This window comes from Lithobates pipiens, unplaced genomic scaffold (assembly GCF_037356315.1).
Source record: "Lithobates pipiens isolate NorthernLeopardFrog02 unplaced genomic scaffold, aLitPip1_a1.2 Scaffold_8, whole genome shotgun sequence".
In the NCBI taxonomy this organism is placed as follows: domain Eukaryota; kingdom Metazoa; phylum Chordata; class Amphibia; order Anura; family Ranidae; genus Lithobates; species Lithobates pipiens.
Genome location: NW_027507903.1, coordinates 392,106,051 through 392,130,304, shown reverse-complemented (window position 1 = coordinate 392,130,304; position 24,254 = coordinate 392,106,051). Strand labels below are relative to the sequence as shown.

General features: G+C 44.4%; 1 protein-coding gene across 1 annotated transcript in view; it reads right to left on the bottom strand.

Moving 5' to 3' along the window:
* The window catches only part of DDX46 (DEAD-box helicase 46), a 416,812-nt gene that overhangs the window by 216,898 nt on the left and 175,660 nt on the right, over positions 1–24,254 (bottom strand). Inside the window, exon 11 of the mRNA XM_077473955.1 lies at positions 13,560–13,681. Within this exon, the coding sequence (XP_077330081.1) occupies positions 13,560–13,681 (122 nt within the window). The remainder of the gene's footprint in view (positions 1–13,559; positions 13,682–24,254) is intronic.

Below are 24,254 nucleotides of genomic sequence, written 5' to 3'. Positions count from 1 at the left end.
GAGAAGCAATCCTCATTTTAATGTTTTTAACAACAATCCCCCCTTTTAAGAAACATGCTTACATCAAATAAAAAATAAAATAGCCCATCAATGCCGATATGCAGCCTCACCATTGCCATGAATGCAGCCTGATCAATGCCCATCGGCGGCCTCTTTAACCACTTCCTGACCAGCGCACGCCGATGTACATCGGCAGAATGGTCGAGGCAGGCATATTGGCGTACAGGTACATCCAATCTTTATGCCGCCCTGCCATCGCGAGCGTGCCGGCGGCAGGCTCGCGTGCTGGTCGGGACCCCCGTGAGTCCGGTCGTGGGTCCCGTGGACTACCGCCGTGAGCATACCCGTGATCATCTCACGGGCAGCTTAACAGAGAGATGCCATTGTAAGCAGCATCTCCCCGTTCTGCCTAGCAACAAGTGACGCTGATCTCTGCTCCATGTGATTGGAGCAGAGATCAGTGTTCACCAAAAGAAAACCCAGCCACCAACAGTTAGTAACACAACCCTAGGAACACTTAACTCCTACACTGCCACCCACTGGTTAACCCCTTCACTGCCAGTGTCATTTACACAGGAATCACTGCATTTGTATAGCACTGATTGCTGTATAAATGACGAAGGTCCCAAAAATGTGTCAAATATGTCTGATGTGTCTGCCATAATGTCGCAGTCACAATAAAAATCGCTGATCGCCGCCATTACTAGTAAAAAAAATGACTAAAAATGCCATAAAACTATCCCCTATTTGGTAAACGCTATAACTTTTACATAAACCTTATTGCGATTTTTTTAACAAAAATATGTAGAAGGTCTAAACTGAGGGGGAAAAAAAATGTAATATATTTTTGGGGGATATTTATTATAACAAAAAGTAAAAAAAAAATGCGTTTTTTCTTCAAAATTGTTGCTCTATTTTTGTTTGTCGCGCAAAAAATAAAAACCGCAGGGGTGATCAAATACCACCAAAAGAAAGCTCTATTTGTGGGAAAAAGGAGGATGTCAAATTTTGTTTGGGAGCCACGTCGCATGACCGCACAATTGTCAGTTAAAGCAGCCCAGTGCCGAATCTCAAAAAGTGGTCTGGTCTTTGGCCAGCAAAATGGCCCGGGGCTGAAGTGGTTAATATGAAGTCCCGCCAACTGGACGGGCTTCTATGATAGACATAATACTGGTCCAATGCTGGTCCAGGAGACGAGACTTTGTATTTTAGAGGCCAAGTAAACAGGAGTTTCTCGCTGTATGTAATCTGATGGCGCTCGTCCTGCCCCCCCCCCTCCCCGTTCCCTACTAGGCAGCCAAATTGCAGTATTGGCATGTAACACGCACAAACTATTTGCACCAGACTTTCAGGGTGAAAAAGTGCGCGTTATACGCCAATACAGTACTTTCTATTGCAACAGAATTTTGGCAGCATGCTAGCCCTCTAATGCAAAATCCAGCAGGTGTTTCTAACTGAAAACACAAAATTTTTGTTGAGATCTTTGAGGATTCTGAGAATTAATTACTTCACATTGCTCTTTAATGGATTAAAAAATAAGTAAAAATAGGATTTTTGTACTCGCCGTTAAATCCTTTTCTCTGAAGTTCACCGACTGACACAGCTCCATTAATCTTGACCATAGGGTTGTTACGTCACCTTCAGGAGAGGACTAGGCAGAACATGTTATACATGTGAAAAAAACAGAACTTTACAGTTCCGCCCAGAGGGCAGTCCCTCCAGTAAAATCCCCTCAACCTGCCTCCTGCAGCTCAGTACATCAACAAGCAGTATAACGTAAACCAATAGGAGGGGAGGGTGCTGTGTCAGTCAGTGAACTTCAGACAAAGGGATTTTACGGTGAGTACAAAAATCCTATTTTCGCTCATGTTCACTGACTGACAGCACCATTAATCTTGACCATAGGGATGTCCCCAAGCAGTGTCATAACGAGGGGTGGGAACAGCATAAAAAAACTTCACCCACAACCAGAAGTGCTCCCTAACAAGGGAGTCACCACCTTATCTAGGCGCATCAGAACTTGCAACAGTGCAATATACTCAAAAGTAACTATTTTCTTTAAACAGAAAAGAGTGCAGAATTGCAACATTACAGGGCCGCCTGCAAAACTTTGCAGGCCAAAGCAGGCAAGCAATGCGCTTACATCCAACTTTGTAGAATTTGGTAAAAGAATGAACGGACAACCAAGTCGCTGCCTCACACACTTGGGCGACTGACACTTGATGTTGGAAGCCCAAGAGGTTCCAATTGCCCTGGCGGAATGGGCCGTGTGAGGAAAGTGGGGCACCTGCCCCTTCAAGGCTTAGGCCTGAACCACAATCTGTCTGATCCACCTAGAAATGGTGGCCAAGACCGCCATACCTTTCTTCAGACCAGCTACTGAAATGAACAGAGTGACTTCCGAAAGGGAGCCGTGGCAGACAAATATACCCTTAGAGCCCTGACCATGTCCAGGGAATAAAGGACCACCTCTTTAGGATGTGTCGGTTTAGGACACAGATGGTAACACAATGTCTTCATTGATGTGAAACGCCGAAACCACCTTCGGCAGAAAAGAAAGTTGCGGACGCAACAGCATCTTATCCTTATAGATAACCAGGTAGGGCCCCAAGACAAGGCCGCCACTTCAAAACCCTCCTGGCTGAAGTAATGTCCACTAGGACTACCACTTTCTGAGAAAGTAAACGGCAGTTTCTGAAGCGCCAATAGATCCCACGGGGGTAAAGGTGAATGCACCGGAGAAACGACATGTCGGACCCCTTGAATAAAAGTGCTCACTAGAGAGTGAGATGCCCGGGGTTGTTGGGGAAAAAAACAGCCAGGCTGATATTTGTCCCTCAATGGTGCTTAAGATCAATTTCTGGTCTACTCCTCCCTGTAGGAACAGCAGGACCCTGGAAACGGAATAGGTGCACGGATGCCACCCCAACTCCTCACACATGGAGATGTAGGCCTTCCAGGCACAATGGTATATCTTCCGAGAAGATGATTTCCGTGCCCTCAACATAGTTGAAATTACAGAGTCCGACAGGCCCCGGTTCCTTAGCACCTGGCTCTCAACAGCCATGCCATTAAAACCAGCGAAGGTAAAGCAGGATGGAGAATCGGACCTTGACACAGAACCCTCTCGCAATGGTAGTCGCCAGGGAGAATCCACAACCAGTTGTTCTAGGTTGGCGTGCCAGGGACGCCGTGGACAATTGGAACAATCAGTATTACTGGAATCCCCTTGGCCTCCACTCTGTGGAGCAGACGTAGTAGTAGCTTTAGCGGAGGAAAGGTGTAGATCAGTTTGTACTGATCCCATGGAGCCACCAGCGCAACTGACGCATCTGCCCAAGGATCTCTTGTCCTGGATATGAATCTCGGCACCTTGCGATTGAGACGGGAGGACAGAAGATCCACGTATGGTCTGTCCCACCACAGGCACAGTAGCCTTCACACCTCTGGATGCAAAGCCCATTCTCCTGGGTCCAGCATCTGGCAACTTAGGCAGTCTGTCTGCCAGTTTTCTACTCCCGGGATGTTAATGGCCGACAAGGCCGGTACATGTCCCTCTGTCCACTGAAGGATGTGAGCAACCTCCGTGCTGTAGCCTGAGCTTTTTGTTCCTCGATGGCTGACATGCCACCGCCATAGCGTTGTCTGTCTGGATCCCGATCGGACACACTAGTAGTCTCATCGACCATGTGGAGAGGCATAGCCTGATCGCTCTAAGTTTGAACACATTGATCGGCAACTTTGATTCCTCCCCTGACCAGAGGTCCTGGGTCGACTGTACTCTCAGTACTCCACTCCAGCCGGTCAGGCTGGCGTCTGTTGTGATCATTGTCCAATGTAGAGGTAGGAACGACTTCCCGGACCAAAGAGCCGGGGACCTCAGCCACCAGAGCAGGGAGTCCGACTGACTGACTGGCTCACCCGAATTGGTCGATCCAGGGATAACAGAGATTTGCCCATTTTGTTAACATCTCCTTCTGCAAGACACTGGTGTGAAACTGGGCGTATGGTACCGCCTCGAAGGAGGCCACCATGAGGCCCAGAACTCGCATGCAGAAGCGCAGCGACGACCCCTGCGGTTCATCAATAGTTTTATCATGGCTCTGAGTCTGCAGCTTGTCTGAAGGGAGAAAAACTCTTGCTTCCATGGAGTCAAGCAGTAAGCCTAGGTACTCCAAGCGCTGAGTCGGTATGTGCACCGACTTTTAATAGGTTCAACAGCCAACCAAATTCCTGCAGGGTTTGCATGGTGATCGCCACGTTCTCCAATTCTGAGGAGGAAGCTGCTCTCAGAAGGAGATCGTTCCACGTAACTTACGATTGCGATCCCGCAACACCACCAAAATTGGAGCCAATACAATGGAGAAGACTCAGGGCGCTCAAGCCAAGCCAAAAGGGGAGCCACAACTGGTAGTGGGCCTTCCGCTACTGCAAATCGCAGAACCCTCTGATGCCTGAGGCATATGGGTATGTGCAAGTACGCATCCTGGATGTCCAAAGACGCCAGGGGGTCCCCTTGCTGGAGTGCAGATACTACTGAGCGAACCGATTCCATTCGGAACCTCTGTACTTTAACAAAGCAATTGAGGCTTTTAGGTCCAAGATTGGATGTACCCCTTCCTTTTTTGGGGACTCCGAGCTTGGAACAGGCACTATCACCCTGCGGCTTAGCAGGTCCCATACTACCCCAATAGGGCCTCCCAGCGAGCCGGGAGTAAGGTTATGCTGAATGTGAAGAATCTGTTTAGTGGCCAAGAGAGGAATCAGTTCACAGACCCATTGGTTGGATAGCCAAGAGGCCCACCGGGCTGCATACACCCAAAGGCGACCACCCCCCCGCCCGTATGACGGGCAGGGGCAAACCTTCACGCGGTAGCACTTTTTCTTGCAGGCTTGCGGATCCAGGGATGCTTTTGTCCCTTAGAGGTCGTCCTGTTGGACTGGGAGCGTTTAGCTGAAGTCCCGGACGGACAAAAAAGCCTCTTTTGAACGGAAAATGAGAGCCCTTGACTACGGCAGGGCTCCTTAGTCTTCCTGGCGTGTGGGAGCAAGGTACTCTTGCCACTTGTGACATTCTCAAAAAAGGTCATCCAACAAGGCTCCAAAGAGCCGTTCACCAAGAAAAGGTAGATCCGTCAAGGCTTTCTTAGATGGCTGGTCCACAGACCAGCATTTTAGCCAAATCAGGCACCTCAGCACCACTGCTGACACTGAAGCCCTGGATAGCAGAGGAAGTGTATCCAGAGCCGCATCACAAATGTACTTAAGGCTGAGCACTAACTGGTCTGCTAGTTCCACGCAGACAGCAGTAGCCTGCTGCTCCTCCAATTAACAGTGCAAAAGTTTTGCCCATTTATTAAGTGTCTGCGACAAAAGTGCTGTGGCCAGTACTGGTCGTATTGCTGACCCTACAACCATATACAAGGAATGGGCCACTGCTTCGACCTTCCTGCCCGTGGGGTCCTTAAATGCAGGAGTCCCCTCTAACGGGATCGTGGTTACTTTATTTAACCTGGACACTGGGGGGTCCACAAACGGAGGAGCCAACCATTATTTAAGAAGGCTCTCCTCAAACAGGTAACGCATCGCCATGCTTTTTGGGAGCGAAAAAGTCAGTTGCGGTCACCCCCATTTCTGGTATATGAACTTACCAATACAAGTCAGATATGGAAACACCTTAGGTGCACGGGCTGGCTTACGGGACCCAAAAGGGACCGCTACTTCAGCAGAAGGACCTGCTGTATCCTGAATCTTCAGGGTATCACGCACAGCTGTGATAAGTGCTCCAACTAGCGCGGACCCGGAAGGAGACTCAACTCACGGTCCTGGTCAGCAGCATCTGAAGCAATAGAGCAGGGGCCACCAGTTTCAGCGGGGCCCGAGTCGAACGTTTTAAGGACCGCTGACAATGCGTCCAAAGGCACTGCATTGTTTGCAGACGAGCCGGTTACAATTGCAGGGCCCCCACCGCAGGACTCACCACCCTGACCGAGTTCTGCATCATTCAGCTTCAAGTGCCTGCATCCTGTGTCAGCTCCCAGGTGTCCTGAGTGAGAAACCGTGCTGTTCCGAGCAGCAGGGACCAGCGCTGAGCATAAAAACTGCACTGGACTACAACAAAATGGCCTTCGGCCGCCCAGTATAGTGGACATAATCACAATGAAAATTGCCACCAAACTACAGCAAAATGGCCCCTGACCATGCTTTCCACTGAGGCACACCAAAAAAGGCCAAGAACTGTACAGAGAAAGTAGAGTGAAAATGGCGGCAGAACAGCGCAGCCCCCAATCTAAGGTGAGAACACCCAAGGGGACCCATGGCTACAGGCACACACCCCGCTCAGCAGCCCATTATGCAGTATCCCCCATAGGGGGAGGGAAGATGGGGATAGGGAGAGAAGAGACGGAGGAGAGGGACCCTTGAATTGACCTCCCAGGGAATGCCCAGCTGCTCAACCCCGCCAAGGCAGGGAGAGCTTACTTATTATGCGGACGAGCTGGGGACATATCACAGACCCACTCTCCGATCAGTACGGGGTGGCTGCAGGCCACAGCACACTGACACGGACATCAGAAGCCCTGTCATGTGTGTGCCCCGGAGTGCTGCTCTCATCGGCCACCCCTGGAGTCTGAGGGGCACGTTGTGGCCGACCCAGTGCATAGCTATGGTCTGCACACGCTCAATGGCCAGGCTGGGGAGACTACAAGGATAAGGGTATCCAGCCTGTCACCCAGCCGGCTGTTGATAGTAGATCGCAGGATCCAAAAATCTTGCACAAAAGGCAAACTTCTGCAAAAAAATCCCAAGACTGATGGTCCCGCAGGGTTCCTAGGTCGATCTTCACTAGGTAGAAAAAAACTGAGCTATAGGAGGCAGGCTGAGGGGATGTTACTGGAGGGACCACCCCCTGCGCAGAACTGTAAAGTTCTGTTTTTTCACATGTATAAGATGTTCTGCCTAGTCTTCTCCTGAAGGTGGGGTAACAACCCTATGGTCAAGATTGATGGAGCTGTGTCAGTCAGTGAACGAAAGAGAAAATACTTTATTGTTCATAGCCCGGGCACATGTGCACTTCATGAGCTTCACACCAGCGTTTAACGTTTTCTAGTCAAAGCACCCCTTAAAATTATGCACAATCTCGGGGCGCCCCATTCTAAAATGTAAAAAAACCTACATTTTTCTTATTCAATTTCCTTTAGATTTATCTTCAACCATGTAGTGCAATTGCTTACCTGACTGCATACAAATTGAAAGCGTTTAGGTTTGTCCCATTATATGGTTTTGGAAAATCTACAAGATCTCCCCTACACAAATAACATGACTCCAGGGCTGACAGAATGGGAAACAAACAAGGATGCTGTGCAAGTGCTTGATGCCCTCCTTATCAACCAATGTGAGCAGTTAGGGCACTGGCAGCTGGCCTGCACAGTGGCCAAAGTTTTAAAATTTCACAATGAAAACCTGTGGCTTTTTCAAAAAGCTGCTGTACACAGCACCCAGACTCTTCTACTACAAAGCCATGCTGTTGCCATACATGCAGTAAGTGGTTTAGCATCGTCCTTCTGAAATATGCAAGGTCTTCTGTGAAAGAGTCGTCTCGATGGGAGCATATGTTGCTCTAAAACATAAATATATCTTTCAGCATTGCTTGTTTCCTTCCACATCTGTAAGCTGACAATTTCATACGCACCAATTCAACCCCACACCAGAGATGCAGGCTTTTGAACAGAGAGCTGATAAGAAGCCAGAAAGCCCCTCTTCCTATTTAGTCTGAAGGACGTGGCGCCCAAGGTTGTCAAAAGGAAATTTAAAATGTTAATTTCGTCTGATCACAAAACAGTTTTCCACTTTGCAACAGACCATTTTAAATAATTTTTGGTACAGAGCAGAAGGCAGCATTTCTGGATCATGTTCAGATATAGCTGCTTCTTTGCATGAAAGCTTTAACTTGCATTTTTGGATGGCATGGCAAACTGGCCACAGACAGTGATTTTTGGAAGTATTCCGGAGCCCATGGAGTAATGCCCATCACAGAAACAAGCCTGTTTTTAATGCAGTACCATTTGAGAGCCTGAATGTTACTGCCATCCAATATTGTGTTGCTTTGTCCCTTGCACACCCAGTATTCCTTCATATTCTCTGAATCTTTTCTTATTAGGTAACTTTAGAGGATATACAGTTGTGCTCATAAGATTAACATACCCTGGCCGAATTTATGATTTCATGACCATTTTTCAGAGAATATGAATAACAAACTTTTCGTTCACTCATGGTTAGTGTTTGGCTGAAGCCATTTATTATCAAATCAACTGTGTTTACTCTTTTTAAATCATAATGGCAACAGAAACTAGCCAAATGATGTAGACCAGTGTTCAAAAAAAGAACTATAAATACAATGGACAAATCACCAGGGCTGGATGGCTTGCACCTACCTGAGAGTTCTCAAAGAATTTAGCCAGACCATGATTCAGAAACGATTTGCTAAATTAAAGTCTTTTGGTACGGATGACATACCTGGATAGCAAACTAAATTCAGGAGCGTATCGAGGGAATAGTGAATTAATAGCATATTTTCTGAATGGTCTAGATTTGGCAGTTGCGTTCCTCAGAGATGTCAAGTACTGTTTAATTTCTTCATAAATGATAGAGGTTGGAATACATTGCTGATACAAAGCTAAGCAGGCCGATAACGCCACAGCAGGATACAGCAACTTTAAAAGAAGATATAGATAAAATAGGGGCGTGTGTAGATATACAGCGCCTTGCAAAAGTATTCACCCACCTTGGCATTTTTAGTGTTTTGTTGCCTCACAACCTAGAATTAACATGGAATGTTTGAGGATTTGCATCATTTAATTTACAGAACATGCCCACAGGTTTGAAGATTTTTTTTTTTTGTGAAGCAAACAAATAGGACAAAATAACAGAAAAGGGCAATGTGCATAACTATTCATCCCCCTAACGTCAATACTTTGTAGAGCCACTTTTTGAGGCCATCACAGCTCCAAGTCACTTTGGATAAGTCACAGAGCTTGCCACATCTTACCACTGGAATTTTTGCCCATTCCTCTTTGCAAAACTGCTCGAGCTCCTTCAAGTTGGATGGTTTGCACGTGTGAATAGCAATACAAGTCTGACCACAGATTTTCTATTGGATTGAGGTCTGGGCTTTGACTAGGCCATTCCAACACATTTACACGTTTCCCCTTAAACCACTCAAATGTTGCTTTAGCAGTGAGTTTGGGGTCATTGTCCTGCTGGAAGGTGAACCTCGGTCCTAGCCTCAAATCACACACAGAGTGGTACAGGTCTTGCTGAAGAATATCCCTGTATTTAGCACCATCCATCTTCTCCTCAAATCTGACCAGCTTCCCAGTCCCGACTGCTAAAAAACATCCCCACACCATGATTCTGCCACCAATATGTTTCACTGCGGTGATGGTGTTTGAATAATGTGATGTGTTGGGTTGGGTTCCCGCCAGACAGTTTTTTTTGATGGCCAAGAAGTTCAATTTTAGTCTCATCAGACCAGAGCACCTTCCTCCATACATTTTGGAAGTCTTTTGCATGCCTTTCCTCAAAACGTGCCATTGTTTTTTTCTGAAATTAATGGCTTTCTTCTGGCCACTCTATGGAGCATACAGCTTATTGTGGTCCTATGCATAGATACTCCAGTCTCTGCTGTGGAACTCTGCAGTAAAGATGAGCAAACTGTTTGGCTCGAGCATAAGTTTCAGGCCAAACTTTGGTTGTTCGGATGTTCTGCGAACACCGAACAATACGTGGTGTTCGGGGCAAATTCTAAAGCCGTGCAGTGATTTTTTTTTTAATGCTTAACTGCTTGCCGATCGCCGGCTGTCATGACGGCCAAGCGGCGTGGCTCTCATTGCGGGAGGGTGTCATATGACGTCCTCTCTTAAAAAAAAAAGGGAATGTGCGATCGTGTGCACACATCCCTGTTCCTTCGGTGGCGGCGTGTCACGGAGACACTGCTTGCCACAGAGGGGGGTGAACAGCCATTGGGCATGGCTATTTACCACGTCACAGATGGTTCCACCCCATTGTGCACGGCGCAGGATCACGTCGGTGGCGGCGTATTCCTGGGAACACTGCTGTTTACCCACGTAATTGGCTGTGATCCTTATCACAGCCGATCACCAAATGTCAACAAACCGCGGTAACTAGCTGTTACCGGGTTCTCCTCCTTACACATTGATCGTGTGTGAGAAGAAGATTGCGGTAACATCGTGTTACCGCTAACAGTGTACACCAATCACACTGATTTCTCCCCCCCAGTAAAGAGGACCTGTCACCAGGCCATCAGAGTACCCGAGTACCTGTCACCAGGCCATCAAAGTACCCGAGTACCTGTCACCAGGCCATCAAAGTACCCGAGTACCTGTCACCAGGCCATCAAAGTACCCGAGTACCTGTCACCAGGCCATCAAAGTACCCGAGTACCTGTCACCAGGCCATCAAAGTACCCGAGTACCTGTCACCAGGCCATCAGAGTACCAGAGTACCTGTCACCAGGCCATCGGAGTACCAGTCACCAGGCCATCAGAGTACCAGAGTACCTGTCACCAGGCCATCAGAGTACCAGAGTACCTGTCACCAGGCCATCAGAGTACCAGAGTACCTGTCACCAGGTCCATCAGAGTACCTGTCACCAGGCCATCAGAGTACCCAAATAACCATTTGCAGCCCATGCCTCAGAATATATGTTGGGGTGTTTGCTTTCAAAATGGGGTCATTTTGTGGGTAATTCCACTGTCCTGGTGCTCCAGGACCTTCAAAAGTGTGATAGGTAGGAATGAAATGAGAAGTGTAATTTATACTCCTAGAACGCCTGAAGGTACTACTTCAATGTTGGTCCTCTGTATGTGGCCAGGCTGTGTAAAAGTATCACACATGTGCTATCGCCATACTCAGGAGGAGTAGCAGAATGTATTTTGGGGTGTAATTTTTGCTATATACATGCTGTGTTAGAAATATCGTATAAATGGACAACTTTGTGAAAAAAAAAAAAATTTGTTTTTTTTCCCATTTTCCAAAAACCTCTGGAAAAAAAATTAACCGTTCAAGACTCACTATACGTCATAGTTTATACGTTGCAGTTTTTGCTTTCCAAAAGGGAGTAATTTTGTGGGCAATTCCATTGTCCTGGTAATCCAGGGCCTCCAAAAGTAATAGGTGGATGAGAAATTAGATATGTCATTTACGCTTGTAGAACGCCTGAAGGTGCTACTTCAATGTTGGCCCTCTATGTGGCCAGGCTGTGTAAAAGTCTCACACATAGCATTGCCATACTCAGGAAGAGTAGCAGAATGTATTTTGGGGTGTAATTTGTTGTATGCATATGCTGTGTGAGAAAACCTGGAATATGACAATTTTGTAAAAAAAAATAAAAAAAATCTTAATTTTGCAAAGAATTGTGGGAAAAAATGACAACTTAAAAAAACTCACCATGCTAACTTAATATATTGGAATGTCTACTTTCTAAAAAGGGGTCATTTGGGGGGATATTTGTGCTTTCCTGACTTGTTAGTGTCTCAGGATTGATGTACTAGATTGATGTACTGAAGGCCTGATCATATGTGATCAATTTTCAGAGATTGGCACCATAGTTTGTAGACTTTCACAAAGACCAAATAATATACACCAAGTTGGGTTATTTTTACCTAAGATATGCAGCAATATAAACGTTGGCCAAAATTTATGAAGAAAAATTACCAAAATTTTCTGACAAAAAAAGAAAGACATTTTTTCAGTTTTTATTTACAGCACAAAAAATAAAAATAAAAAACACTAGTGATTAAATACCACCAAAAGAAAGCTCTATTTGTGTGAAAAAAAAGACACAAGTTTCATATGGATAGTGTTGCATGACTGAGTAATTGTCATTCAAAAACAGAGCGCTGAAAGCTAAAAACTGGTCTGGGCAGGAATGGGGTGTAAGTGCACTGTATTGAGGTGGTTAAAGTGAAATAAAAATGAAATATTCCTTTAAATATTGTGCTTGGGTGGTGTCTATAGTATGCCTGTAAAGTGGCACATTTTTCCTGCGTTTAGAACAGTACCACAGTAAAATGACATTTCTAAAAGGAAAACATTCTCATTTAAAACTGATTGCGGCTGTAATGAATTGCCGGGTCTTGGCAATATAGATGAAACTCATTAAAAACAAAGAAAGTCCATCACCAGGCGCTTTGGGTCTGGTATGAATATTAAGGGGAACCCTGAACCAAAATTAAAGACAAAAAATTGCGTGGGGGTCCCCCTAAAATCCCTACCAGGCCCTTAGTTCGGCTCATCCCTACTCTGAAGCGCCTTCAGGGTTACCTTAGGTCTCTGTGCTGCCGCTGATTAATGCCCTCCTTGCCCGGTCCGTGAGTTTTGGTGTGCAGCCGTCTCTTGGCAGGTTTGCTGTTGTGTGATGTTCTTTCCATTTGGGGATGATAGATTTGATGGTGCTCCTAGGGATCATCATAGATTTGGATATTTTTTTTTTTATATAACCTAACCCTGACTTGTACTCAACATTATTGTCCCTTACTTGTTTGGAGAGTTCCTTGGTCTTCATGGCAGTGTTTAGTTAGTGGTGCCTCTTAGGTGTTGCAGCCTTTTAAAAAGGTGTTTATATGTAATGACAGATCATGTGACACTTAGATTGCACACAGGTGGACATCATTTGAAAAATAGTTTTATGTATATATTTTTCAAATTTTACTTCACCAACTTAGACTATTGTGTTCGGATTCATCACATATACCGTATTTATCAGCGTATAACACACACCCCAAGTTTAGGAGGGAATTTTAAGGGAAAAAAACTTAAGGAAAAAACCTACATTTAAAATGCCCATAAATGCAGCCTTGCATGTCGTCCATCTGCAGCCTTGCACAGCGTCCATCTGCAGCCTTGCCCAGGCTGCAGTTAAACTGAAGTGACCTGTCAGTGTCACTGCAGTTTGAAAATGGTGCTGAGATACACAGAGCCAATCCTGTGTATCTCGGCTCTTCTCGGCTCCTCTTGTAGTCCCGGCCTATGATGGACATAACACAGGTCCAATTGCGGGACTGGGCGTGACTAAGCGGAGTGTCGCCCATATACAGGCTCAGATAGCTCCGCTCACAGTCACGCCAAGTCCCTGTGTTATGCCCATCATAGGGCGTGACAGAGCAGAACTAGCCGAGGATAGCAGAGTTCACTCGGCTATGTATAGATATCGGTGGCGCTCGCATCTCTGCTCACAATCAGTGGGGGATCGGCGTATAACATGCACCCATGATTTTCCCTTGATTGTCCCCATGTTATACACCTATAAATATGGTTGGGGGGGTGAATACTTTTGCAAGGCACTGTCGTTTTTTTCTTCAGTGTTCATTCCTACAGTAGGTGGCAGTATAACCCAAAGGTTTAAGGCTTCCTGTGTTGCTCAAAGGATGAGAAAGCATTTCCCTTTAACTATAAAACCAATTGATAAAAGGGAGCTAAATATCACTGGATACCCAGTTTTTCACAGAATTGGTAATACATTGCACAGAGGGTTTCATTACCTGTTCACTGATGCCTGTACCTCCATACACACAGACTACTCTCAGTCCAAGCGGTTTGGAGAATTTCTTGCACTCTTTTGTTATTTGCAAAGCAAGCTCTCTTGTTGGAGTCAGTATAACAGCTGAAAATATGAAAGCAACTTCGCATTAAGAAAAAAGAAATTGAACACCTGTAGTTATTTTCAGTTAAATACATGCCTTATTATAAAATGCATTTATATGAATTGTGGCTTTGTAATCAATTTCTTTGCAAAAACCAACTATTAGCTTAAAGCGAAATTCCACCCTCTTTAAAAAAAAAATAATAATAATTAAGTCAGCAGATACACACTGCTGACTTAAGGATACTTACCTGTCCAGGAGCCCCCAATGTCTGCCGCCCGACCTGTCCATCAGATCGGGTGCAGGCGCCACCATTGTAACTAAGGGAAACTGGCAGCCTTCACAGCCTGAGTTGTGCAGCGCTTGCTGAATGGCCCCGTCATCTTCTGGGATGGGACACAGGTCACAGAAGGCAGGGGGTAGGAGAAGGCGGGGGGTAGGAGAAAAGCCAGAAAAGGAAATGACGTACCTTGCCACGGCGAGCCTGAGACAGAAGTTCACCTGTTTACTTAAGAAAAAACAAAAACGCACATCCAAAAACGAGGGGTGGCCTTTCGTTTAAGACCAAGTAGTAAAGTTGGGGAGAACTCCGCTTTAAAAATAACAAAGGCATCAACTCTGCACTGCATACGGTCTGTGCAGAAAGGACATTTGTGCAAGGCTCTCTCCTGGATATTCATGTAAATTCCTAATGGACGTGTGTGCTCTTTGGTGATTCCCACTTCTGCATTCACTGAGAAGTGAGGGTTGTCAACTTTGAACAAGGTTTAGGATAGCATAAAACATTTCTGCTTTTACAGCCAATTTATACTCACCGTTTTGGAGTCCACAGGGACACATGCTATGATTCAGCCCAGGATAACTTCTCTATTTTTTAGGAAAGCAGTACCAAAAACAGACAGAGGGAGAGGAACCTGGAACCCTCAATGAACTCCAAGTAAGGATTTTACATGTAGTACAAAAATCCTTTTTGCCTTCTCATCAATTGAGGACCACTGAAGTCTAATTTTCAGTAGGTCCAAAAGCAGTCCTACTGAGGGATAGGCAACACAGAAAATAATTGCTATCAAGCCCAATAACAAAAAATAAAGACTGCCTGCAATCCAAAATGTCCACCTGGTAGAACTTGGAGAACATGTAGACCATGTAGAGCAAGTGGCAGGCAGGACCAAGTGGCATGCTTAAAATAGGGTTGCTTGATCCCAACAAGCTCAAGAAGCACTTAGAGAGTGTGCCATTGCACGGCAATTATGGGTTTAAATCAGGTGGTGAGGAGGCAACATATTGTTCCCACCTGTGAAACACACACTGATCGCTTTTCAGGGGAGCAGCAGTGGTGGCTGCACTTGCGAATGAGCCTTTAGTTGCATTCGGGAGCGGCACCCTTAGTGCTTGGTCACACGTAAAGTTGGGGGTGATGAAACTATATATTGTGGTTTCCCATCCCCAATCTCTGCCCCCTTTATCTGCTGAGGCAGCAGAAAAGGTGTACATATGCCACAGCAGGAATTAAGCCCCCTGTTGCTTTTGGTGGGTGCTACTGCCTGCAAATCATTCCCCACAAAATGGGGCCACTCTGCAAATCCTCCGCAACTGCATGCTTCTACAGGGTCCAAATGGTTAAAGCAGGTGCTAAGAGAGAAACACAACACTGCCTGCTTTAACCCCTTGTTTGCTGTACTGCACAAGGTTGCAGGACACTTTCAGAGAGGCCTTATTCACTTCAATGATGCCCTATAAAAGGTGGCTTTCACACCGATGTGCTGTGGTTTAGCTGTACTGTGGGTGCAGCGCAGTGCAACTTCCCAGGGTTAGCTGCACTTTGCTATAGACTTATTATATACTGCAGGTGTGATGCACTTACTAAAAACGTACAAAAAAAAAAAAAAAAAACCCTTGCATTCAGAAACTACACCACACCCACAGGATATAATAGAAACCTATAGCTAAGTGCAGCAAACCCGCAGGAAAGTGTGGGTAAACCGCAGTGCATCAGTGTGAAAGCAGCCTTATACTATTATGCCCAATGTATGGCTTCACACTGACCTGAAGATCTTTCCTGCTGCTGGCACCACTCTGCAGACCGCTAGCCGGGAAGGGAGGTGAAGTGCAGTTGCTATCATTTCACATGGAACAGGAGCCAACACTAAAGGGGAGACATCGGAGTATGTGTCTTTTCCCTACTACAGCTTGAATTTACAAGTAGTCCCTCAGCATCGCACTCTGATGTTCTGGAATGGCAGGTCAGCAAGCGCCCCCCCCCCCCCCCCCATCCGCTTTAGACCATCAGCTTGGATGTTTATACCCACCTAGTAATGGTACAGGAAGAAGAAGATAAGTCTTCCGTCAACACCCCCCCCCCACTGGTGCCATCTGGAATGACAAAAGGGAGTCCATTTTCTTAAGAAAGCAAAAGTAGAGACTCCCACAGCCCAAAACACTGCCAGATAATGGAGGGTAAAGTCTCTGGTGAAATAGAGCCAGAGGTAAGGAAAAACAGACTGAGGTGAAAGGGCAAACTACTTTAGGTAAGAAGTCGTCCTGGACCATGTCTCTCTGCAAAACCAGAAAGGGTTCCCTTGCAGGATAAAACCACCAATTCAGAAACTCGCCTTGCAGAAGCAAATGGTATTTGCATCTGTGACAGAAATTTTAAAATGGTGGCTATAGTTGTGTACCAAGGCTTTAGGGAAAGAGGTTTCACACAGATGCCTTAAAATAAAACAAAAGTAAGGCTACTATGCACAACAGAAGTGACATGATAAGCCCTATGAAAATAGCAAACTTCATACACAGGAACTCTCGGTCTAAACATCACTATTTATTACTACCCGCAGACAAGTAATGAATGGGCATTATACTATATTATCTTTGATCAAAGAGGACATTTAGACAAACTCATGAGCATAAAGGAGCTGTAAACTCGCAGGGTTTTTCACCTTAATGCATTCTATGCATTAAGGTGAAAAACCTCCTGTGATGCAGTTGCCCCCAGAGCCCCCCCTTTTGTTTACCAGAACCCGATCTTTCCAGTGACGGGGAGGCACACACCAGTTCCAGCCGATGTCTCCGGTCCTGATTGAATAGATTGATAGTAGCGCAGTCACTGGCTCTCGCTGCTGTCAAATCCAATGACGCTGGGGGTAGGGCAGAGTACTGCTGTCTGTGTCCATAGATGCAGCAGGACATCGTAGCACACCCGCAAGAGTGCCCCGTAGAGAGAGTGGCTCACTGGGCACTCGAGAAGGAGAGCCAGGAGCGCCACTGAGGTAACCCAGAAGAGGAGGATTGGGGCTACTCTGGAAAACCAACTGCACAGAGGTTTGTTAAAAAAACAAAAAAACAACCCTTTAGATATCCTTTAACCACTTTCAGACCATTTTTCTGGCTTAAGACCAGATCACTTTTTGCGATTCGGCACTGCGTCGCTTTAACTGACAATTGCACAGTCATGCGACGTGGCTCCCAAACAAAATTTACGTAATTTTTTCCCCACAAATAGAGCTTTCTTTTGGTGGTATTTCATCACCCCTGCGGTTTTTATTTTTTGCGCTTTAAACAAAAATAGTGCGACAATTGAAAAAAAAAAAAAAAAAAAAGCATAAATGCAACAACACATCATCATTGGGTAAAACTAACCTGTCTCACGACGGTCTAAAGTGGTGTAGTGGGTAACACTTTCGCCTAGCAGTAAAAAGGGTTGCTGGTTCAAATACCAACTACGACACTACCTGCCTCGAGTTTGCATGTTCTCCCTGTGCCTGCGTGGGTTTCCTCCCACACTCCAAAGACATGCTGGTAGGTTAATTGGCTTCTGTCGAAAAATTGGTACTAGTATATGAATGCAAGTTGGGGACCTTGGATTGTGGGCTTCTTGAGGGTAGGGACTGATGTGAGTGTGCGATGTATGAGCTGCGTAAATTGACAGCGCTAGATGGATACCTTTTAAATAATATAATAGATAAGCATATTAACGAGACACAATGTACAGGGATAGGCACAATTGTAGACCCACACTCACTCTGGATGGACTGGTGTCTTTATGCATCCTTACTATGTAACTATCTTGTGGCGAATCCGCTGCATAGACCGTTCATCTGAAATAGGGCCGAAACAACTAATCGATTAATCGACAACTAATCGATTATGAAATTAATCGATTATGAAAATCGTAATCGATTAATCGGCCACTAATGTAATGGGGTTAAAAAAAAAAACTAAAATTAGCCCTTTATGGTACAAAGAGCAAATCGCTACTGTAAATAATACTTCACTGTCCCATGGTAAAAAAATTAACCCCTTACAGTAGCGATTATTCGCTCTTTTTGTAATCATTTTAGTTTTTTTAACCCCATTATGTTACTAAACATCTCAGGCCTGGGTCACACCTCTTTTTTTGTGCTTTTTGCAGAAACACACGAGTTCATTTACATGGTTTCCTATGGGACACCTTCATATCAATGTTTTTTTCAGCTGCTGCGTATTTGGAAAAGACATGGACTTTTTTTTTTTTTTTTTTTTTTTTTTAATGCAAAACGGTGCTATTTAGTTTTTTTGGTTCAATATACTTCAGTGGAGAAGCTGCAGAAAAGCATGTAATGCGTTTTTGCAGCGTTTTGTTGTGTTTTTTAATCTGCCCAACAAAATATTGGCCAAAAAAAATATATGTAAAAATGCAAATCACAGCAAAAAGACCTTTTTTTTTTTTTTTTTTAAGGTTATTAACAGATTAATCGAAACAATAATCGGCCAACTAATCGATTATGAAAATAATCATTAGTTGCATCCCTAATCTGAAACCGGACCTCTAACTGAAGAGGATACCGGGGTTACGGCAGCTAGTTGCTGCCATAACAATATTCCTCTTTAAACAGCCGACGTATAATGACAGTGGGCGGTCCGGAAGTGGTTAATAGCTGACACTATGGGCCTACCCGGGGGGGTTTAACCAAGGACTTGGAGCTTGGGGATAGTATAAAAACATGGGTGCAATGAATTCATCAACTCTTAAATAGTTTAATTGTTGTTTAGTAATCAGTCCAGCCTCATACTCTAAATTGAGCTTGTAATTCAGTGCACCCACAATTCCTGGGAAAGGGCTACAAGTCATTCTCCGGTATGTAGCTACCTCTGATAATGGACGCATCACCTCCTGTTAATACTGATTTTCAGACAAAAGAATATTCCCACCTTTATTACTCCCTTTGATAATTAAAATTTGTTACCTCAAGTTCTTTTAAGGCCACTCTTCCTTCCTTCATCTGTCAATTCTCCAGTTCCAGTTAACTTTGGCCAGGTCTTTCTGTACCCAGACTGATCCATTTGTGTTTGGACAAGGGAGGCATTTTAACTGATCTAATAAGGATATTTGAAGGTCTTGGGCATTCACGTGATGGTTCTGTATCAGAGTCAGTATTTTCTTGAAGCAAGGATACCAGTACATCAAGTGCTTCCACTTCTTTATTATTGTTTGGACTGACCGCAGTGTTAGTGTGGCCAGTATGCCCATATCCGAATATCCATTTGTGCAAGAAAAGACTGACATCCTTGTAAACTTCAAATTCATTCATGGCCGCTTCAGGAGAAAATGAAAGTCCCATTTTGAGTAGGAAAATATGGGGATTCAGGGGAAATTCTGTCAGATTAACTATCTTCATATCCACCATATCTACACAAGATGTCCTAGTCCCCCCTACTATTTCTTGCATGTGCTGGCTCTGAGCACGCTTTGATTTCTTCAAGTCTTTTCCTCTTTTTGGATCTGTGCCCTGTGTATGGGTGTTGTGTTTGCCTCCCAAAATAGTTTTGGAAACGCTTCCTTTTTTGGAGCCAATACTGTCCTGCCCACCCTCTCCCCGTTTTCTCAAAAAAAAAAAAAAAAAAAAAAAGTTATACTTTTCCAAAAGGTTCTCCTTCACTGTCCGTGGAAAAATGTAAGGTTCTGATTTCTACCTTTTCTTCTACAGGACCCACTTCTTTCCCTATGTTGTATCAAAAACATTGTCCTAATCTAATATTTTTTGTTTACATTTTTCCTGTGTATTACTTAGGTTTTTCTGAGTTCTTTCTACTTTTTTTGAGAAGTTCATTAGGTTTCTCAAAATTAGGGTTCTGTTTTTATGGTTCTAATAAAAGTACACTTATCTATCTCCACTTGTAACTCTTTCAACTGGGACTTTTCCTACTTAACATTTAAATCGCATTATTTCTAAACCTCGGTCAATACAGCTTTTTCCAAAGCTCCAAGAACCTGGCTGTGTGGAGATGACCAACTGGAATGACTCTCTCCCTAAGGCCTCTAGGAATAACTGTTCAATATGTGATTTTAAAGAAGAAATATCCCATTTCCTGTTTTTTTTTTAAAGAGTTTATTTTTTTAAGGGAATCATCCTCAATGTCTGGCAATGATTGGTCACACAAAAATGCTGATTGTACAGTTGTATGCTGTTATTTCTGCTAAAGGAGGCTCTACTAAATATTGATGAGATTTTTCTGTTGGTGTCCAAATGTATGCACTTTTTTTAAGTCCCGCCTACTTTTGGGGACGCAACGCGTATGGACCACGTGACATTAGCCGTGACGTCACCCGCAAGCCACAACGCTGATCCGTGCATGGATATCCATTGTATTTGTATTTTCGCTTGTCACTCGGCACTGGAGATCAGTGCAACAGCATGTGAGTGCGCCATTCTGTTTGTACTTTTAATAAATCTTTTATAAAGCGGAGACAGAGTCCAAAGTGAATCTTCAAAGAGACAACCGGTGATAGAAAAAACATTTAAAGAAAAAAAAAAAACATAAAAATTAATCAAATAGAAAAGCACCTCCATCATTCAAACTTCATACTCATATCCTGAACAGCTGAGTTGGAGTGGACATATGTAATAGGGTAGAAAACTGCTGTGCTGCAAGAGTGATCGCTCAGTAGAAAAAAACACAACACAGCGTGCGGTCTTAAGAAAACAAACGGTCCCACATTAGTCTTCAGCGTAGGATAAAGAGATGATTTCAACAAACTGAGGCTAAATAATCTTCAGAGCGGAACCCTGTGCTGAGGTGACGGGGAATCCTTGAAATGCGTATGGAGCGCTGACAGTTACAACTAGTGCAGCCTTCTACTCCCCTGAAAGAACAGAGTCCTTGGCATGTACCACTGCAGCAGATAATTTGTAGAAATATACTGTATGTCTGGTCAATTAGGAGGTGATGCATAGATCAAGTCCTAACACATGGTAGAAACGTTGAAAAAAAGCTCACCGCTCTGCAGACTTCCAAGCTGTCATGCCAGGATGGATACAATAGCCTCACAGAATGACATGGGAGAGGAGGTGGGGAGCTGTCTCAGTTGATTCCAGGTGTGATATTTGCATTTCTATTGCTGTGAACCTACATCATGCATTAAAAGGAGCTGTCATGCAAGTGAAACAGGCCATTGTAAGCCTTCAAAAACCAAACAAACCCATTAATGGGTTTAAAAATGTATAAAAATGGCTGCAGTTCCTAAAATTTGTACCTGCTATTTATGTTCAACCCCTTGAATTAAATCTGAAATTCTACACACCAAATTCATTTGGATTGTTTCATTTTATTATTCTGGTGTCCTACCGAGCCAAAAGTATGAAAATTGTGCCTGGGTCCACCTGTATATGTATACACACACACACTGTATTCCCGCCTCTTTATCAATAAATTTTTTTAAATACTGCATTTGTCCCCATCTGTAACTGCTATTTTATGACCAGTCTATGGGTCACTTTAATTTTTGGTGCAAATTCAGATCTCACAGTTATGGCGGTACAAACTGAGAACTACATTGGAAAGTCTCCTAATCACAAAGTGATACGCCAAAGGTTCTTTAAACAAGATAGAAAGGGCAGAAACCTGGCCATTATAGGTGCTGAGAGCCAGGTGCAGGAAAAAGGAGAAATTTCAAAGAGAAATTCCTAGGGTGGAAGCCCCACAACTCTTACCCAAGTAGCCCTGTCACATCTTATGATCTTGTGAGTGTAGCATTCCTAGCTTTTAGCATGGTGGCTTGCAAAACCTGGGCATCAACCACCATGTGGTTAAACTCAACAACTGTAAAGCAGGATGGTAAATCAGTCCTTAAGACAGAAGAGCCTGACCATCTAGATCTGGAACAGCTCACGGAGCATACATCTGTAGTCTTACCAAACTGGTGTACCACATCTGCCTGGGCTAATCTGTAGAAAAAATCATCACCTCAATCCTGAAAAGCAAATGGTAAAGTCTCGTGGAAGTGTTACGGAAGTTTTGTTACAGCAAAATAATTGGTTAGTGGTCCGCCTATTTGCTCATATCAGTACAAACAGAATGGGCTTCATTCTAAAAGTGTATAATGACGCGTTTTGGTTTTTACCCAAAGTTACAAATGTACTTTTGAAGCTATGAAGGGACCAAAATTTGCAACGAAGTAATACTACTAGGTGGCAGCTTTGGTAATGGCGTACTGGTGGTTTGAGAGGTCTGGATCTAACGCTGAGGTGTGTGTGGAGGCTGCCTGCGTGGGTTCTTTGTCAGACCTACAGAATCTAGTTTATAGGGGTGCAGGGGCATATGCGAACGTACCGAGCCCGAATAGGATGACACTGCAGGCTTGGTCAGCGGCTATACATCGATTTTCCTGAGATGCTCGCTGGTCACCTGTTCAGCCTCTCTGGGGGAATCCCAGCCTAGCTAAATTTCAGTCAGTTCCTGACCCCCAAGTGTGGGCACACTATGGCATGAAAACCTTACATGACATTATGCCTGCAGGCACACTGCTGACCTATTCTAAAACTCACTCTGACATTTCGTTTGCTAGGTTGGATTTACTTAAAGTATACTCAATTATGTCATGCTGTCAGAGCTCAGTTCGCCACTCAGCCTCTTCTCCAGCTGGATCCCGTTGAGGAATTGCCTTCGCAAGAGGTCTGCAGAAACCTCTTTCTGCATTGTATGGGACCTTGCTTATAATGGACTCCACTAAAAATGGGAGATTATGGGATCTATGGAAGATGGATATCCCTTCCTTGGACAGAAGGGATTGGGAGGACTGTCTTGAGCAATATCCTAAATTGGTAATTTCCTCAAGGGATAAATTGATACAAGCAAAATTTTTACATCATGTTTAGATTACCCCTGGTGGGGACCCTAAGGTACCAGTCTTTTGGTCTGCTGTCTGAACCTTTTAACCTTAGGCTTGACTTGTCAGTTCCTGTGTCTCCAGAACTGGCTCTGTTCAGGACCCCTGGTGACGCTCAGAGGTCCCATCATAGTAAATTATTGATCTCATAACTATTATTCTATTCTAAGTGATCATTTGCAAGTGGTCCTCCCCTGCTCCACCTCTTTACAAATTATCGTATATCAATTGTGGTTGCCCTTGGAAATTTGAACAGGTGTGAGATAGAGTGTCATGATGCCTCCTGGACTTGGACGGTGCTGCTTTCCCTCCCTCCACCTTGTGTCTCTACCTTTCTTCTTGTTCCCAGACTTCCACTGAGAGAATGTATTCCTCACGTTGGTGTTAGTACAGCATTTGGTACCATGCAATTGTACTAAAAGCAGGTTACCCCTCTATGCAATTGCCCGACGCTTCTATTTGTTTTGTTTTTTTGTGAACATGCAACTTGCTTGTACTTACAGTGCCTTGTAAAAGTATTTACCACACTTGGCATTTTGTGTGTTGTGTTGCCTCACAGCCTGGAATTATCATGGACCGAGGATTTACATCATTTAATTTTACAGAACATGCCCCCAACTTTGAAGATTTATTTTTATTTTTTATTGTGAAGCAAACAAATAAGACAAAATAACAGAAAAGGTCAATGTGCATAGCTATTCACCCCCAAAGTCAATACTCTGTAGACACCTTTTGCGGCTATCACAGCTCCAAGTCGCTTTGGATATGTCTATGAGCTTGCCACTGGGATTTTTGCCCATTCCTCCTTGCAAAACTGCTCCGGGTCCTTAAAGTTGGATGTTTTGTGCTTGTGAAGAGCAATCTTGGACCACAGATTTTCTATTGGATTGAGGTCTGGGCTTTAACTAGGCCATTCCAACACATTTACATGCCCCCCTTAAACCACTCAAGTGTTTAGCAGTGTGTTTGGGGTCATTATCCTACTGAAAGGTGAACCTCTGCCCTAGCCTCAAATCACAGAGTGGTACAGGTTTTGCTCAAGAATATCCCTGTATTTAGCACCAGCCATCTTTACCACAATTCTGACCGGTTTCCCAGTCCCGACTGCTGAAAAACCTCCCCCCGCAGCATGATGCTGCTACCACCATGTTCTCACTATGGGAATGGTGTTCTTTGGGTGATGTGTTGGCTTTGCGATAGACATAGCATTTTATTTGATGGCCAAAAAGTTCAATTTTACACTCAGGGCACTTTGTAGATTTTGGGAGTTTCCCACGTGCCTTTTTGCAAACTGGAAACGTATCATTTAGTTTTTTGCTGAAAGTAATGGCTTTCTTCTGGCCACTCTGCCATAAAGCCCAACCCTATGGAACGCAAGGCTTATTGTGGTCCTATGTACAGATATTCCAGTCTCTGCTGTGGAACTCTGCAGCTAATCCAGGGTTACC